The 17887-nt window shown below is 44.5% G+C and overlaps 1 protein-coding gene across 1 annotated transcript; it reads left to right on the plus strand.

Moving 5' to 3' along the window:
• The first annotated feature begins 1845 nt into the window (after positions 1 to 1845).
• Positions 1846 to 16944, plus strand: prdm15 (PR domain containing 15). The gene is made up of 24 exons (XM_014335009.2): positions 1846 to 1936; positions 2499 to 2538; positions 2633 to 2726; positions 3528 to 3681; positions 3772 to 3924; positions 4023 to 4131; positions 4220 to 4303; positions 4562 to 4765; positions 6513 to 6722; positions 6820 to 6914; positions 6996 to 7083; positions 7162 to 7329; positions 8724 to 8818; positions 8903 to 9034; positions 9603 to 9743; positions 9848 to 10011; positions 10367 to 10446; positions 10783 to 10902; positions 11011 to 11142; positions 11534 to 11617; positions 13213 to 13388; positions 13485 to 13565; positions 14389 to 14610; positions 15792 to 16944. The coding sequence occupies exons 2-24, from the start codon at positions 2508 to 2510 to the stop codon at positions 16326 to 16328; spliced, it is 3354 nt and encodes a 1117-aa protein (XP_014190495.1). The 5' UTR covers positions 1846 to 1936; positions 2499 to 2507; the 3' UTR covers positions 16329 to 16944.
• The last annotated feature ends 943 nt before the right edge of the window (positions 16945 to 17887 follow it).

The following is a 17887-nucleotide window of genomic DNA, read 5'->3' on the forward strand; positions in this document are numbered from 1 at the left end:
AATAACTAAGACTGTGGTGATGTCGATGTTCTGGCTATCACGTGACCCGTTCATCTGATTTGCTGTTTAACTTTTATGCTACTTTAAACATCTGCATCAGAAATGCGCTCACTGGACACTTTATTAGGAACGCTTTGCCAGTACTGCTGGACCGGCTTTGGCCTTCAGAACTCCATTAATTCTTCACACCAGTGAAGTGTTGGAAACATTTCTCAGAGATTTTATAACTCCTCTCACAGTTACTGCACATGTTCCACCACAGCACCACGGGGCTCTAATGGATTGACTGTGAAGGCTATCTGAGTGCAGTGAACTCATTGTCAAGAAATCAGTTAGACATGACATGAGCTTTGTAGCACGGTGAATTATCAACATGGATACACTGTGGTGATAAAGGCTGGGCAGCAACAATGCCCAGATGGGTTCGGGCATTTAAACGATGCCAAAGTGTTAACAAACTATCCCACACAACGTTACATCCCCACCAGCTGCCTGAACCATACAAGATGGAGTGGATTCATGCTGCCGTGTTATTTATACTAACTTCCACATCCACACGTGGTTGCAGAAATTGAGACTAGGCTATGTTTTTGTGAGCCTGCGCAAATTGTACCCTTGGTTTCCTGTTCTTTGCTGACAGCACGGCACCCCGTGTGGTCTTCTGCTGCTGTGGCCAACCTGCCTCAGGGTTTTGCATTCAGAGATGCTCTTCTGGTTGAAACAAGTGGTTATTTGATTTACAGTCTTCCAGTCTGGCCATTCAGCTTTAACCTAAAATAAACATCACTGGATATTTTCTCTTTTTCTGACTTTTTCTCTGTAAACTGTAGAGATGGCCGTGTGGGATCAGCAGTTTGTGAAGTACTCGGACCAGCCTGTCTGTCACCAACAACAAAGCCACAATTGTGGAGATCCCTTTAATCACCTTTCTTCCTCCTTCTGATGTTTGGTTTGAATTTCAACAGACCGTCTTAGCCATCTGTACATGCCTCAACACACTGAGTTGCTGCCATGTTATTGGCTGACTGGATCTTTGCATTAATAAATGAATGAAGCAGTTGGATGTAACAAAGTGGCTGGTGAGTATATTGTGCCTTTTATGTCTATATTTTTCTAATCCCCTAGAACAACTAGTAAATGTCTGTTGTTGTCAGACCTCAAACAATTAAGGCAACTGATTGCCTCAATGGTCCAACCTTCACTATCTGTCCTCTGCACATGTCCAGACTATCACAACTTCATGCAACAACTATGACAGGCCACACAGGCGATCTGTCAGCTGTTAGTACAGTCCTTCAGACATGCCCACTCTGAGTGCTAACATAAGGAGACAAAGTTACAGTTTTATTATATAGTTTATCATATTAGAATTTAGTAACTGTGAAGTTATAACAAATATAATAAGTGGGCTTACTTAATCTCAAAAAAGAGTCCATATTAATCAAAAATTCAAAAGAGAGAAAATGTCAAAGAAACTCCAAATATTTAACTAGTACAGTTTAGTAACTCGCACTGTTCCACGTGTTTCATCACTTTGCTTCTAGAAAGACATTTTGGTATAAAGACAACATTGTAAAAAGCTTCTTGACACTGAAATATAATTTTCATTAAATGTGTTGTTAGGACTGAAACAGAAAGCGAAACGTTGTTGTAGAGCAAACGTTGTCGGAAGTTTGATAAAGTAGTTATAAGCAGCAGCATACGCTAACATGCTGCCTTTTAGTATTTTGTGCACACTTTTGTTAACTTCTGTAGTTTCTATAAGACTAAAAACTGTTACACATATGAGGTAGTAGGTCCTAGGTTAGCGCCATTGTGTTGCGCCTACATTTCCCATAATGCAGTCGGGGCTGCTCGTTTCCGGTCCTGCGCCGTTTCTGGAGCGGATTGGAACCCGGAGTCAGGATTTGGTAAATGAAGGGGTTTTGCAGAAAAGGTAACGTGTTTCCCGACCAATACACGCCGCCTTTCTACCAAATGGAGACGCAGTTTGGTAGTAAAGGTGCAGCTGATCCGTCCGGTTCGGTCCGAGTTTACCCGAAACGCCTCCACCACACACTGGCGGCCGTTGAATAGCATTGACTCCGGTTTGGGGGTTTGCGTCTCCGGTCCATCCGCCATGCCGACTGTTCTTTGTTACATTTTAGCAAAGAGCAGCCGCTCAGATCGGAGTTAAAACCCGGCTAGAGTTTGGGAACGACTCGAATCCTGGATCCCGTCTATTCCCCGGGCTGCATATGTTCAAATACACGCGTCAACTGTTTCGCGTAGAACAAAAACCAGTTAATGTTTCCATAAGGCACCAGTGTACAGCCGGTAGGGCTGATGCATTCACGTACACCTGAAGGGTCCCACATTAAACGATGAGCAGGCTCAGAAGTTCGGTTACATCCTGAAACACTCGTTAAAGTACTTCCTTCGTGTAAATGTGCAGTAAAACTGAGTGCGACCAGGCTGCTGCTCTCTGGTAAACATGCAAACACTTTCCCTCTCTGTAGGTTGGCATAATGGCTGAACAGACACCAGATGAGTTCATCTGTGAGTATGACTCCAGCCCTTACTCTCCCCTGTGTGTGTGTGTGTGTGTGTGTGTTAAAGCACTATGAAGACAGATGTGATGTGTATCTGACAGGGTGCGAGGACTGTGGCCAGTACCATGACTCTGAGTGTCCTGAACTTGGGCCAGTGGTGACTGTCCAGGACTCCTTCGTCCTCAGCCGAGCTCGGTGAGTGACAGCTGGAGGTGTCAGGTGGGGGTTTGAGCCATTCTTTGAACTCAAGTTTCTTTCTAAAGATTCAATCAGAGCAAAACCAAAGAAGGAGAAACATCGATCCCTGCTAGCGCTGACGTCCAGTCATCCTGACCTGTGAAATTACAAACCCCATTCATGTGTCACCTTATTGCTGTTCTAGACCTTGCAAAGAGATTGTCCAAGTATCCCACTGTGGGTGGTTGCGTTTCTGCCACTTGCAGCTTCATCCTAAATGTGGAACTTTTTAACTTTAAACATAATAGATTTGCTTTCTTCTCACAAGCATACAGCTGCCTTCCTCGAGCCTCAGCCTGCAGTTTCTTTTTTTGTTTGTGTTTTCTCTCTTTCTCATTCTCTGATATTTTGGATCATTGGGGCTTCTGTCTATAATATTGCACAAAATTGCTCAAAAGGGGAGGACACACCATTTTTCAGCATTTTAGCAAAGTAAGCATACTGAATCAGGTGATGCTGAAACTAAGGGATCACAAGAAGGCAGGAGGCTGGCCTTGTTATTGTAAAGACCCTACAATAACCAGATCATCCTCTGTGAACAAGCACTTAGCAACAGCGGCAGTAAGAGTCCCTGTTTTAACAGGAAGAAACTTCTGGGAGGAGTCTGCAGTAACAGGTTGGGGGTCGTGATTGGTGATGATGCAGAGTTGAGATTAAAGAGTGAGGGTTGTCGCTTTGAGCTTTTATCATGCTTTTAGCTTACATACTGAACAGACAGTAATCAGGAGTTTATGCCATGTTGCTCTTTCCTTGGATCAGGTCGTCTCTTCCAGACAGCCTGGAGATCAGAGAGATGGGAAATGGAGAGGAGGGGGTGTTTGTCCTGCACCGGCTGGTCAAGAGGACTCGGTTTGGGCCCTTTGAAGCAAAGAGGGTTCCCCACCTGGAGAAGGAAGGAACGTTCCCCCTGAAGGTGCACTTAAACCCTCTGCTTTAAACTGTACGTGTGCATGTGGTTTTTAACTTTAACTTCCTTCTTGATCCTCTCTCTGTTGTTGGGCAGATCTTCAAGAAGGACGGTGTAGTGGTGTGTTTTGACTCCAGCAGTGAGGAGGACTGCAACTGGATGATGCTGGTGCGACCTGCCAGCGACCACAAGCACCAGAATCTGACGGCTTACCAGCAGGATGACGAAGTGTACTTCAACACCTCCCAGGTATCTTCCTCCACCTGAAACCTGCGCGGCTCCTTCACCTCTGTAAGCAGACTGATTTGTTGATCCACCTGCATACCTGCCGCTGTTGTGTTTCCCAGGATGTGCTGCCAGGAACAGAGCTGAGAGTCTGGTATGGAGCGTTCTACGCCAAGAAGATGGAGAAGCCCATGCTGAAACCCCCACTTCAGCCACCGCTGCCTCCACCAGGTAGCTTTGGTTACAGCACAGATGCTGTGTTGGGGTACCATGGAAACTGTGAGAGTTACATCTTCTCGCTTTTCTCTTTTTCAATCAGATGTGACAGCTCCATCCGCTAAATCTGAGATCTCAGAGAAAAGTGGAGCCCACATGCCTCCAGCGGCTGAAGACAGCAGCACAGGTAGGATCATTAAAAACACCCACCACCTCCAGTTCACACGTCTTTGAAATGTTTTCCCATATTTTAGCTAAGTTTGTGATTATAATCCTTTTTTTTTTCTTTTAACTGCATCAATTTTTCAGCAGCTTTTTGTTTTGGCAGCGAGTCCAGCATGAGTGAACGCCACATGTTCACCCGTTCAAAAGATTCTAAGCTGAACAAAACGCTGCGTCATGATCGCACACGCTGACTCATCTGCCCCTTTTCTGTGGATCACAGGCGACATGCTGAGCCACCTCAACGAGGTAAAGACGGTAACGGTGCTTCCAGCAGAGCAACTCCTGCCCCAGGGAGAATGCCTGGTTGGTCCTGATGAGGAGGAGGGCAGCTCCCCTGCAGCGCAGCCCAGCCTCAAGAGAGGGCACAGCCGAGGGAGGAGGGCTAAAGGACGCAGGCCCAGTGCTGCAGCAAGCAAAAACAGAGGTGAGAAGAAAGAGAGAGTCAGGCTTGGGCAAAAAAAAAACTTGGTGAAACATATTCTGGCTTGCAGCGGTTAAATGAAGATGATCGCATGATATTTAGAATGCATGCTGCACCAGTTAAAACACAAAGCAAAAGTAGATCGAGTGCTCCCTCGGTCAGCGCCTGTTTCCTGCACACCACAGCTCAAAGTTTCTGGATATAGTCACTACGTTAAGACGGATCAAATTCAAATGTGTAGCACAGCAGGAGGTGAAGAGCTTGTTCTTTGAAGCGGATCATCATTCGCTGTTTGGAAATACAGCAGATAACAAGTAATGTTGACCAAGAACAAAGCAACAAGTGTCGTAGAGTCGCGTCTGCACCACAGAACAACACAGAAAAGACACAAAGACAGTTAATGCATGAAGATCCTGCAGTGCTGAGGTGAATCGCCCAGTGTCAACTCAGACGAGGCTCCTTGTATCCATCCAGCTCACAAAGTCACCAACCAATCACATTCCATCTGAACAAAGATGTGTGCCCACTAAACACGTCGAGCCAGGAATGTTTCAGGTTTACTTAATGGAAAAAACATATGTTGTCCCCTCATGCAATTACTTTTCCAAAGTGGCAAAACCTGCGCTGTATGCAAATCACCACCGGGGGAAAAGAGAGGGATCTCACGTGTGTCAAGTACTTTTCTACTTTTTCGAGAAGCCAGACAGAAACTCCTCAGTAAAAGTCACATGACAGCCCACCTATAGTTTTCCAAAAAGCACCCCAAGGACGCTCAGACCATGAGAAACTAAGTTCTCTGGTCTGATGAAACAAAGATTACACTCTTTGGCTTGAATGCCAAGTGACAACCAAGCACGGCTCATCACATGGATGATCTCATCCCTACAGTGAAGCATGGTGGCAGCAGCATCACGCTGTGGGGATGTTGTTCAGAAGCAGGAACTGGGAGACTAGTCAGGGTGGAGGTAAAGGTCAATGCAGCGATGCACAGAGCCATGATGTTGATGTTAACCTGCTAGAGCGCTCTGGACCTCAGACTAGGGTGAAGGTTCATCTTCTAACACAGGGGTGGGGATATCTAAAACCTGCAGGTCAACACACCGGAATCAAATCATTAGTTCATTACCAGGCCTCTGGTGAACTTCAAGACATGTTGAGGTCATTTAGCCATTTAAATCAGCTGTGTTGGATCAAAGACACATCTAACACCTGCAGGACACCGGCCCTCGACGCCTGCAGTTCCTCCACCTCTGTTCTAACAGGACAATGACCCTAAACACACAGCCAAGATAACAGAGGAGTGGCTTTAGAAATTTCCCTCAATGGCCCAGTCACACCCCAGAGTTGAACCTGGCTGAACGTCTCTGGAAAGATCTGAAAATGGCTGTGCACCAACACTCCCAATCCAAACTGCTGGAGCTTGAGAGATTCTGCAAAGAAGAGTGGGAAACCCCAAAAATAGGTGTGCTAGCTTGTAGCATCATACTCAAAAAGACTTGAGGCTGTAATTGCTGCCAAAGGTGCTTCCAAGCTACCAAGGTATCGAGCAAAGGCTGTGAATATTTATGTACATGTTATATTTCAAACAAACTTCATCACTTTGTCATTACAGAGCATCGCATGTAGAGTTCTGAGGTGAAAAATGAATATGATTAATTTTGCAATAAGGGCGTAAAACGATCAAGTGTGGAACACGAGCTCATCTACGGTCGCTCCGTCGACTTTGACGTTGGGTTCCTGATGTGTGCAGATGTGAAGCCCCCACTGGTGAGCTCGGAGCCTGTAGCGTCAGAGGGGGGAACAAGAGCGGCAGAGAACAGCAGCCCACTGAGCACTCCAGACAGCGGGCCTGTCCTGAAAAGGCACAGAGCGAGAGAGCACAAGAAGGTCTACGCTTGCCCCCGCTGCAACAAGATCTTCCAGAACAGCAGCAACCTCAACAGACACATCCGATCTCATGGTACAGTTGTGGCTGTGATGGCGTCATCTCCAGATAGAGTTCAATTCAGGAGGAGTGAGTATGTTTACTAAAAGGTCCCTTCATGTGTGGTCGGCAGGTGATAAGCTGTTCAAGTGCGATGAATGTGACAAGTTGTTCAGCCGTAAGGAGAGCCTGAAGCAGCACATCTCATACAAGCACAGCAAGAACGTGGTAAGTGCGTTTCGAACGGCCGGATCGAGGGTTTCAGCCGCTCCAGCGGTTAATGACGTCGTGTGTTTATCCCCCCAACAGCCTGACCAAGAGTACAAGTACAAATGCAACACGTGTGAGAAATCTTTTCGCCTGGAAAATGCCTTAAAGTTCCACAACTGCCGGACAGGTAGGTTTGCCTCTTTTCTTTCCCCCCCTCGTTTCTGATCGCATTTCTAACCATCCTCTTTTCATTCCTTCTCTCCAGACGACAAGACGTTCCAGTGTGATATCTGCTCGCGGTTCTTCTCCACCAACAGCAACCTCTCCAAGCACAAGAAGAAGCACGGCGAGAAGCTCTACTCCTGTGAAATCTGCAACAAGATGTTCTACCGCAAAGACGTGATGCAGGAGCACCACAGGAGGCACGGTTTGGGTGAGTGCATGAGAACACAGCGCAGCGTTTGATTGTTAATGCTATTTTTTCCCAGTACTAGAATGATGAGAGCAAAATGCTTCTCGTGCTTTTTATGGTTGATGAAAAGCACTACAGGAATAAATAAATCAGAGTATGGATAGTTAAACTCCCTCCCAGGCAGTCATGCCGCTGGTCTTATCAGTCACCGTGATTATGCAAGACAAAGAGAATTTCCAGGAAACGTCTCGCAGTCAAGTCTGCAACTGGAGACTCTGTAGGCCTGAACCTTTAAGGTTTTTAGAACAGAGAGATTTTCTGCAAACCACTCCAAAGCTCATGTGTCCATATTGCTCAAACATAGCTTCTTAAATAATCAGGCCCCATCTTATCTTATAGACTTCATAGTACCATATCGCCCCAGTAGAGCACTTTACTCTCACACCGTTGATTATTTAAAAGTAGAATGGGAGGCAGAGCCTTCAGCTTTCAGGCCCCTCTTCTGTGGAACCAGCTCCCAGTTTGGACACCAGACACCCTCTCTGCTCTAAAGATTAGGCTTAAAACTTTCCCGTTTGATAAAGCTTATAGTCATGTGACCCTGAGCTATTCCTTAGCTATGGCACAATAAGCCTAGGCTTCATTCACCTCATTTCACTGTGTGTGTGCTTACACAACACTCGGCATTAATCATTAGTCGTTTTTAATCTCCGGCTCTTCCACGGTGTCTCTTTTGTCCCGTCTCCCTCCCCTGAGCCGTGTTCTGCTGGAGTTTTTCCTGCTGCTCATAGGGGGTCGTTTGATTGTTGGGGTTTTCTCTGTATTATTGTTGGGTCCTCGCAAATAGGAAGAGTCTCGAGGCAACTGTGACTTGGTGCTGTGTAAGCAAAACTATTGGTCAGATCTCTGCAGGTTGTTTTCAGAGACCTCTGTGTGTTCGACTCCAGCTGGTTTGATCGGTTGCTGAGAAACATCCCCCATAGCCCGATGCAGCCACCGCCATGCTTTACTGTAGGGGTTAGGTAGGCAATGAGCGGAGGAGCTCTACAAATGTTTGAGTTCAGAGACTACTTTTAACCATACCATGAGAGCTATTTAATCACTGTGTAGCAAATATTAAGTGATTTGTTGTTTTGTGAGTTTAGCCAGGCAGCAACAAATGATGTAAAACAGTTATTTGAAGCCGTTCACATGATTGCATTACTCTGGCATTGTTAGTGGTAATCATATTGAATCTCACTGTGTAAACGATTTCATAAAACTGAGAAGGATTCGACTTTCACGTCTCCCACACAAACACACAGATAACCAAGTCAGAGCTGAGCAGCTTGGTGCATTTTTGCACCGTTTAGATGGATTTCTTCTGTTGGCCCTGACGCTCTTCGCTAAACTAAACCTAAAATCCGTACGCACAGGACCAAAGCACATGAAGAGAGAGGAGCTGGAGGCCAATGGAGAAGAAGGGACCAAGTACAGGAAGGAGCCGTCACCCTGTCCCATTTGCAGCAAGGTAAGCCGTCTGCACGCGTCGGCTCATGGCATCACTTCATCGTTCACCTGCTTCACTGCAGTGTGTTTCTGTGTGTGCGCACAGGTGTTCTCCTGCAGGAGTAACATGAACAAGCATCTGTTGACTCACGGCGATAAAAAGTACACCTGTGAGATCTGCGGCCGCAAGTTCTTCCGTGTAGACGTCCTCCGAGACCACATTCACGTGCACTTCAAGGTGAAACCTGCAACATTATCAGACCTTTTGAAGGGTTCGTTCACAGAGAAGCTGCTGTTTCATCACAAGATCAAAGAGTTTGTGTTTCAGTATATTACAAAAATGCAGGATTTGTGGATGAAATGAATTTCTAGGATGAAAGCTGCACCACTGCTTATTCCACAGGACCAATGACGCATGTAGAGTCTGTTCCACTTGTTTAACAGCGCCGCTGCACATTTAGCTGCACAAATTCAGAACGCTTTTTTGGCTTTGGGCCTTTGAGTACTTGGTTTCCACTTTAATCACACACACAAGGATTTACAAGGATGCCACTTTGACTCAGATCAGGTATCAAAATGTGGTCCATCTCTGATTCAGTATTATAGACACCTGACAGAATATTCTATACATGTACATGTCCTCAGTCAGAATCTCACCATTTCTCTAAATTATAGAGAAGGGGACATATTTTCTTTTAAAAATCAGAAGCACTGCTACTCAGATAAGAAAAGATAAACACAGAAATGCTCAGATGCTCTCCAGATACCTGGCGTTCATCAGGTTGAATGACATCCTTTTATTTCAGGACATAGCCTTAATGGACGAGCAGGAAAGGGAAGGCTTCATCAAGAAGATCGGCATCTCAGCGGACGACAGTGACGAAACAGATGAGGATGAAGATGAAGATGACCCAGAGCACCATAAATATAACTGCAAAAAATGCCAAGTAAGCAATCTTCTGACTGTCACGGAGAAACTCTGCAGTCACATGGAGCTCCACGTATCCCTGTGTCCCACACAAATAACACACGTCCTGCTTCTTGTCTCCAGCTGTCATTTGCAAAAGGAAAAGAGTACCTGAAGCACATCATGGAGCAGCACAAGGAGAAAGCCTACGGCTGCGGGATCTGTAACCGACGCTTTGCACTCAAAGCCACTTACAACGCTCACCTGGTCATCCACCGAGAGCAGCTGCCCGACCCTTCGGTGCAGAAGTAAGACTGTAGGAAGCAAGCAAGTACAAATGCTAGTCACAGTCTTGTGAGCCAGCAGAGAAATGTATAATTGTATAAAGAAGTACTTTTGAAATCTGGTGAGGAGAAGAATACATCTGATTCCTTTAAATATGTTCACGGGAGGAAAGATAGTAACATTTGCGTGCAGCAGCCATTGAGTGCTAGTTACTAATCATCCATGCATGTGAGAGCTGAAATTGCTGACTTGGACCTAAAAGGAAATGATGTCATTTATAGCGCAAACTGTGTATTTTTCAAAATAAAGGTTCTAAATAACTATGAAGTCAGAAAAATGTACAGAAATCATTTTCAAATGTTTCGCTCTTTCCTAAAGGTACATCCATCCATGTGAGATTTGTGGGCGAATATTCAATAGCATTGGAAATCTGGAAAGGCACAAGATCATCCACACAGGTGAAGTGTTTATTCTGTGGTCAGTGCTTAACAAATTTATTCGCCTACCACCCAGCGTAAGGTTTTTAAATGAACACTACTGGTAATCAGCAAAATGTTTCATCCAAACGCTAATCCCACAAGATTTTAATTGAAGTCACATTTTTAATGCTAAAATGTGTGTTTTTATAAAATAACGGCATAAAAATGTTCCTCTGTTCAGCAAAGCAGCTGAAAGTTGTAATCAAGGGCAGCACGTCAGTAAATGTACTTCCTACGCTGGCTCATACTCTCACAGGGTGAGTTTGTGCAAAGGTAACGTCACAATTAAAAAAAGATGTTTGTTCACTCATCCAGGGGTGAAGAGCCACGGCTGTGACAAATGCGGCAAATCGTTTGCAAGAAAGGACATGCTGAAGGAGCATCTCAGGGTGCACGACGACAACCGAGAGTACCTGTGCGCCGAGTGCGGGAAAGGTCATCGCACGCCTCATTGCTCTTTTCCCACCGTGTAAACTGAACAAGTAGACTTGAACTGGTGGTGGTTGAATTATTCTGAGATTGTGTCAACGTTTGCCTGCCCAGGTATGAAGACCAAACATGCTCTGCGGCACCACATGAAGCTCCACAAGGGCATCAAAGAGTACGAGTGTAAGGAGTGTAAGCGCAAGTTCGCCCAAAAGGTCAACATGCTGAAACACTACAAGAGACACACAGGTGAGTGAGAAGGTGTGTGTGTGCACGTAGAGCTCACTTTAATGCATTACCTTAGTCTAACACACACAGACACACACATACATATAGCATAAGCATGATGGGTTGGTTACTCTGTTTCTCCATGTACACGTTCAAACACACACCTGCACTAATCCTCAGTCACACACCCACAGCCGCTGTAATTCCTTTTGTCTGTGCAGCCCCACCACACTGTCTTTACCCTAATTGTCTTGATTGTTCTCACTTGTCTCTATTGCAGTAAGAAAAAGTGTTTGTGTGTCACAGACATGAAGGATGTATACTGCAAAAAAAGCACTAAAAACCAAGCACACCTAACAGAGAATCACGTCATTGTCCCTCAGTGCTTGTTTTTGTGTCCCCGTGCTTGCAGGTATAAAGGACTTCATGTGCGAGTTGTGTGGAAAGACTTTCAGTGAGAGGACCACACTAGAGACTCACAAGCTCATCCACACAGGTATTTCATGTCACTGTGGCGTCATAAAACCAGACTGCTGTGCATTACTCGGTTATTACAAGCTGAACATGAAACTCTTTCATCTGAATCTACTTTCCTGCTACATTTAAATCAGAACATTGTAAACAGGACTGGACCAAAGCAAGTGAGAGGCTGATAAAGTCACACAGAAAGCAACTTATTACTTATAATCTTCAAATGTAATGCAATATGTAGTAATGTAATATCTTCTTTTAGTCATAATTTAAAGTGATTTTACTAAAAAAAATTTTAGCTGTTAATGTTAACTGTTGTGGTATGAAAATGTAAGTTGGCTCTTATTAGTTGTTGATGAATAGAGGAAAGAGGAACTTTTGTTTGATCCCAAAAATAAGAAGGTTGACTTAAGTTAGCATAAAGGCTAAAATCAGTTTGGTCCAAAGGTAAACTTGCCAAAAAGCCCGTGACATGCAGCTGCTGCCAGGACCTTATGATTTAAGAAGCATGTTGTATCCTTTCATGTAAACGCCTGCTATTTTTGGACTGGAACAAATACTAGCATAATGTTAGCTACATGGTGCTAACTAAACAGTAGTTTCAAGTTTTGTACGGAGAAACAGTGTAGCCACATTTACCCATAATGAAGTTCTTTGGCTCGTGCTCCTCAGCTTTACATGAACATGTAGAAAGTGTGCAGTTATATTAAGAAGAAAATAACAGAAAATAGCAGTAATAATAATAATACTGATGATGATGATGATAAAAGAGAAAAAGAGAGAAAAAAATTCTCTAAATATTTAATAGTTAAGACAAGTTGGTATTTGCATGTTGTGCAAAACTTGTGCAACGAGCATTTAAGTGGCATTTGTTGAAGTGACAGTGTGTAGAGTCCTGTAGTTGTAGTGAGTGTGTAATGGTGTGTGCAGAACGGCAGCAGCTCGAAAGCCTGATGGCTTGTGGGTAGAAACTGTCTCTGCGTCTGCTAGCGCGGGTCTGGATGCTCCTGAACCGCCTGCCGGACGGCAGGACTGAGAAAAGTCTGTGGCTGGGATCGGAGAGGAGCCGCTGCATCTTCCTCACGCAGCGCTGTCTGTAGAGATCCTGCATGGCTGCCAGTTCAGTCCTGGTGATGCTGTGCTGTCCTCACCAGCCTCTGCAGAGCTTTGTGGTCCAGAGCATTACAGCTGCCGTACCAGGTGGTGATGCAGCCAGTCAGAGTAGTAGCTACACCTATGAAGCAAAGTTACAAACAATTTTTAGGAAAATGTGTTTTCTTTCTTAAACAAAAGTTTAATAAGACGGGGAAGGACTTGGAGATTTAGCAACATTATTGAGCAAAATGATAATGGAGTAAATAATTTGTTACACGACTCGTGACATTACTTTGCTCCATAAATTGACCTGAAACACGTTCACATAATTTCCAGTTCTGCTGTTCTACACACCAACATATATCCCTATCAAAGTCAGAACACACATGTGATCTTTCATATGTATGAACACAAAGATGCTTTGGAGTGCATTACACACAACATTGAATATGATAGGGTTTAATTTGGGGCTTCATACTAGCTGATGCTGTCGAGCTGACCTCCTCTCCTTCTCTGCTGCTGCAGTGGGTAAGACGTGGACATGTCCCACATGCGATAAGAAATATCTGACCGAGTACATGCTGCAGAAGCACGTCCACCTGACCCACGAAAAGGTAGAGGCCCAGTCGTGTCACCTCTGCGGGACAAAGGTGTCCACTCGCGCTTCTATGAACCGACACCTGCGACGCAAACATCCCGAGGTGAGTGGGGTCAGACCGGAGAGGAAACGACCCATATTACAGCACTCGAAAGGCAGACTCGGCCTGAAATGCTGTCCTTCTCCTATATGCCTACAGGTGGTGTCTGTGAGAATCGACGAGTTTGATGATCTTCAGGAAAATTTGTCAATGAATGAGTCATCGATCAGCATTGTGCAGGTTAGAATAAAATTCCGGATTTCTGACACCACAGACCAAAATCCAATTCATTGTGTTATGGTCTAGATCAGGCCTCCACCCATCGTCTTCAGATGGTCCAAAATGCAGCTGCTCGCCTGCTAGCTGGTACCAAACGGAGAGAGCGTATAACCCCAGTTTTAGCTTCTTTACACTTCCTGTCTCCTACAGGATCCAATTTAAACTTTTACTTTTAAGTCGCTTAACGCCCGAGCGCCTTCTTACCTGTCTGAGCTCCTCTCTGTTTATGCTCCAGGAAAAACCACGAGGTCTAGCTCAGAATAGATGCTGTCCATCCCACGGACTTGTCTCCAATCTCGTGGTGATAGATCCGTCTCTGTGGCAGGTCCCAGACTTTGGAATAGTCTCCCCCTAAATATTAGATCTGTACAAACACTTGAGCAATTTAAATCACTACTAAAGACACATTTTTATGCCCTGGCTTTTAACACACTATGACCCAAGCATTCTGCTCTTATTTTAAATAGTTTTAGTTATTGTTTTAATTCTTTTATTGTCCTATTATTGTTTTATATTGTTATTATTGTATTACATTGTTGCTTTTTAATACCATTTTTATATTGTTAAGCACTTTGTGCAGCATCGGCTGTTTGAAATGTGCTATATAAATAAATTTGACCTTGACCTTTGACCTTATTGACAAACGAGGTGGTTTTAGGGAGGCGTAGCTATGGAAACTCTGACAAACAACAAGAAACCATATTGTCTAAGTATGTCTGTGGTGTCAGCTGCCTTAAAATCTGCATTTTTCTGTACACTAAAGATGTTTCACTTCCTTCTGCAGCCCTCTCTGACCATGGAAAAAGACGGGATGTCTCAGGAGCGGCCCAGTCGACCTTCCCGACACCCCAAGAAGAAGCAGAGAAGCTCAGCTGAGCCGGAGCTCTCCGAGTCCGATGAATACGTTGATTTTGCTGAACCAAGGCACGAAGCCATGTCAGAATTCAACGCCGTCATTGTCGGTGATGAGACTGAGACGAGCTCTGCTGTACAGAGCATCCAGCAGGTACGTGTGCACATTTCCCCCAGAAGATTCTGCTTTGTTGCTACAATAACGTGTCCAATTTCTTTCCCCCCGAACACCACGATAAGTGGATAAAGGCAGGCGGCCTGATTAAAAAGGAAAACACAGACTGAAGTTTTTCTCCCTGAAGAGCCCTTAAGTCACCCACAGCGGCTGGCTCGACATTGCCGATGAAAGGCAGAATAAATCTGGATTTGCACTTGTTTTGTTGATTATTTGATAAGAAGTCATCATTTAATAACTGTGGCATTTGTCTAAAAATGTGGCAGTTGTCTAATAAAGTTTTTTTTTGAATGGGCTATAATGTTACATAACCTAATAAATTGCCGACTTTGGTAGTTGTTGACCTAGGAGTTATGACTTCATTGGGAATCGTAGGATAACATGTGGATCTGTTGAGTAAAGCAGGTGTAAAATACACACAGTCACACCACAAAATGATTACATTTATAATATACAATTGTTTTCCTGCTGTTAGGACAGTGTTATGAAATTACACAGATGCAGTGCAACGCTTGAAGCCACAATTGACAGCTAAGGCTTTGTGATTACAGATGTGCTCAAACACATTAGACCTTTAACAATTTTAATAATATAACTATACAAAGTGGCATGATGCTTAAATAGTTTGATTTAAAAATGTGAAATAAGACGTAGTTTCTAATTTTATTTATTTATTTTCCATTTTTCAGATGTGTTTGCTACATTATTTCTGTCTGGGCCACTTGAGTCAATATTCCAGCTGCAGTAATTTATATTTGGCCTCTGTTCTGGAACGTTCCTAATGTGCAGTATGGAAAGCCAAGAGGCCGGGAGAGCGGCAGCAGCAGCAACAACACATTTCTTCCTGTTAAAAGGGAGTTTTTCCTTCCCGCTGTCACCAAGTGCTTGATCACTGGGTGGTGTCTAATTGTTGGGGTTTTCTCTGCATTATTGTAAAGTCTGTACAATATAAATCACCTTGAAGTGACCGTTGTTGTCATTTGGTGCTATGTGAATGCAATAAAATTCAGTTCATTCAGCTCGCTGGCTGAGCTTGACTCACGACCTCAGCCAGCTGCTGTTCCTCACAAACTTAGATTATAACAACAGTGTTGTGCTTTAGCGGCAGATGAGCTGCTTTCATCATCGAGTTGCAATTGATTCCATTGTTGCCGTTTCAGGTGGTGGTTCTGACCGACCCCAGTGCTCCATCAGCCTCCTCCCCCAACAGTTCAGTGGGACTGACCAACATCACAGTCACGCCCATCACCAGCCACGCCCCTGCCCAGTTTACCAGCCTGCAGCCTGTCGCCGTGGGCCACCTGACAGCCAGCGACCGGCCCCTCACACTGGACAACTCCATCCTCACAGTCACCTTTGACACAGTCAGTGGCTCCGCTATGCTGCACAACCGGTCTGCAGAACTCATCCCAGAGACTGTAGGTCCTGCTGGAAGCGGGACACCCCAGTCCGTCGCCCATTTCATCAACCTCGCCACTCTGGTCAACCCCATGGGCCACCAGCTAGAGGCCCCGACTCTGGCGTGGAGGCCTGTACCTGCAGCTGAGGGCAGCCAGGTCACTCCAGTGGTGGAGGGTGCACAGGGGGAGAGTCAGGAGGCCCAGAGCCAGGGCCCAGATCCAGGCCGGCCCAGCCAGAGCCAGCCAGCCACCCCTCAGCAGCAAAGCAGTTCTGCGCAACAGATGTTCAGCTACTGAGCAGACACTAGGGGTGCAGGTCGCCTCACACAGATACTGTTACATAGTAGAGTAGATTTTTAATAAACTGTACAAAGTTGTGATCACTGTCACCCAGATGCCTCTCCAGCCCAATGGAAGCAAATGGTATTGTCATATTTTTTAATAGTAAAACGGAAAACAAATTGACAGTTAGTGAATCTGTTTTTGAGAAAATGAGGAAGAAATGTGCATTTAGCCACAATCACTGACGTCTGAAACCAAAGCAACTGTTGAATATTCTAACGCCTTATCAGCCTTGGGGGGAAAATGCATGTTTTCGAGATAAACCTGCTGCTTGAACAATGAGATGTGGAAATGCACCAACATGAAAAGCAGATGAACTTTGTGACAAAGTGAAGATACGTTGACCACATTATAATAACACATGGTATTTGGTGTATTCCCTAAAACAGCTGAGTGCTGAACATGATTTTCGAATGCTGTAAACTGTAATTATTGTCAACCTGTCTGAAATAAATATTTGCAGCCATTTTTAAAAATGATATTTTTAAAGAAAATTCATCAGGTCGTCGTCCTTCTTGTATGTTGTCAGTTGTGACTGCAGCTGCAGATGGCTGGGCCTTTGCCCATGTGGCCTGGCCAAGTGCAGCCTGAAAAGCCATATGGGCTCACCCTCCTGTAGGCCCATTTATTGTGGGCAGTCTGAGGCACACCTGTGCAATAGTCATGCTGTCTAATCAGCACCTTAATATGCCACACTTGTGAGGTGGGATGCAAAGGAGAAGTGCTCACTGACAGAGATTTAGACAGATTTGAGAGTAATGGGTGTTTTGTACATGTAGAAAATGTTTCATATCTTTGAGTTCAGCTCATGAAAAATGGGAGCAAAAGTGTTGCATTTATATTTTTGTTCAGTGTTTCTACACTTACACAACACATTTTGACACTGTGTTGAATGCTTTTATTTTCAAACTTGGCAATCCAGGAAGTATAGATTTTATTTGAAGAACAGAGTCAGCGTCTAACGAATGAGAAGGTTTTTCGCCCATGAAGCAGTTCAGCAAACATGTAAAGCACCAAAAATGCACTTTAGGTAGTAAAGTGTTTAAAATAACTAGTTACTGATGAAAGACTCGCTCTAGTTTCCTTAATTTAATTTAATATAATATAATTCAGCCAGAGAGGAAACAGAAATCATGAGCCTGAGGAATACTTTATGCAAAACACTCGTGGAGGGTGTGAACAGAAACCAAACAGCCACACACGCTATCAACTACGTGAAAAATGGCGCCATCTCGTGGCCTCTTTCTGTCACTATAATAACTTCAAAACTTTGTAAAAAAAAATGCTTCACCTGTAAAAGTTTCAAAATGACGTTTTTTTCACCAGCAGAGCAGCTTCAGTCGATGACGTCACCGAGAGAGTCAGAACGCAAAACTACAAAGTTAACCTGTGACGTTCATCATCATCATTATATTTGGATAGTTGGTGGAGACATATCAGTTAACAGTTGGCAGCGTGCGGCATTCAGTGGTGATTAGTCTACATTTACTCCGCGTTTTTAAAGAGCTAAAAGA

Source organism: Haplochromis burtoni, unplaced genomic scaffold (assembly GCF_018398535.1).
Source record: "Haplochromis burtoni strain Fernald_Lab_line unplaced genomic scaffold, NCSU_Asbu1 Contig_24, whole genome shotgun sequence".
NCBI lineage: Eukaryota > Metazoa > Chordata > Actinopteri > Cichliformes > Cichlidae > Haplochromis > Haplochromis burtoni.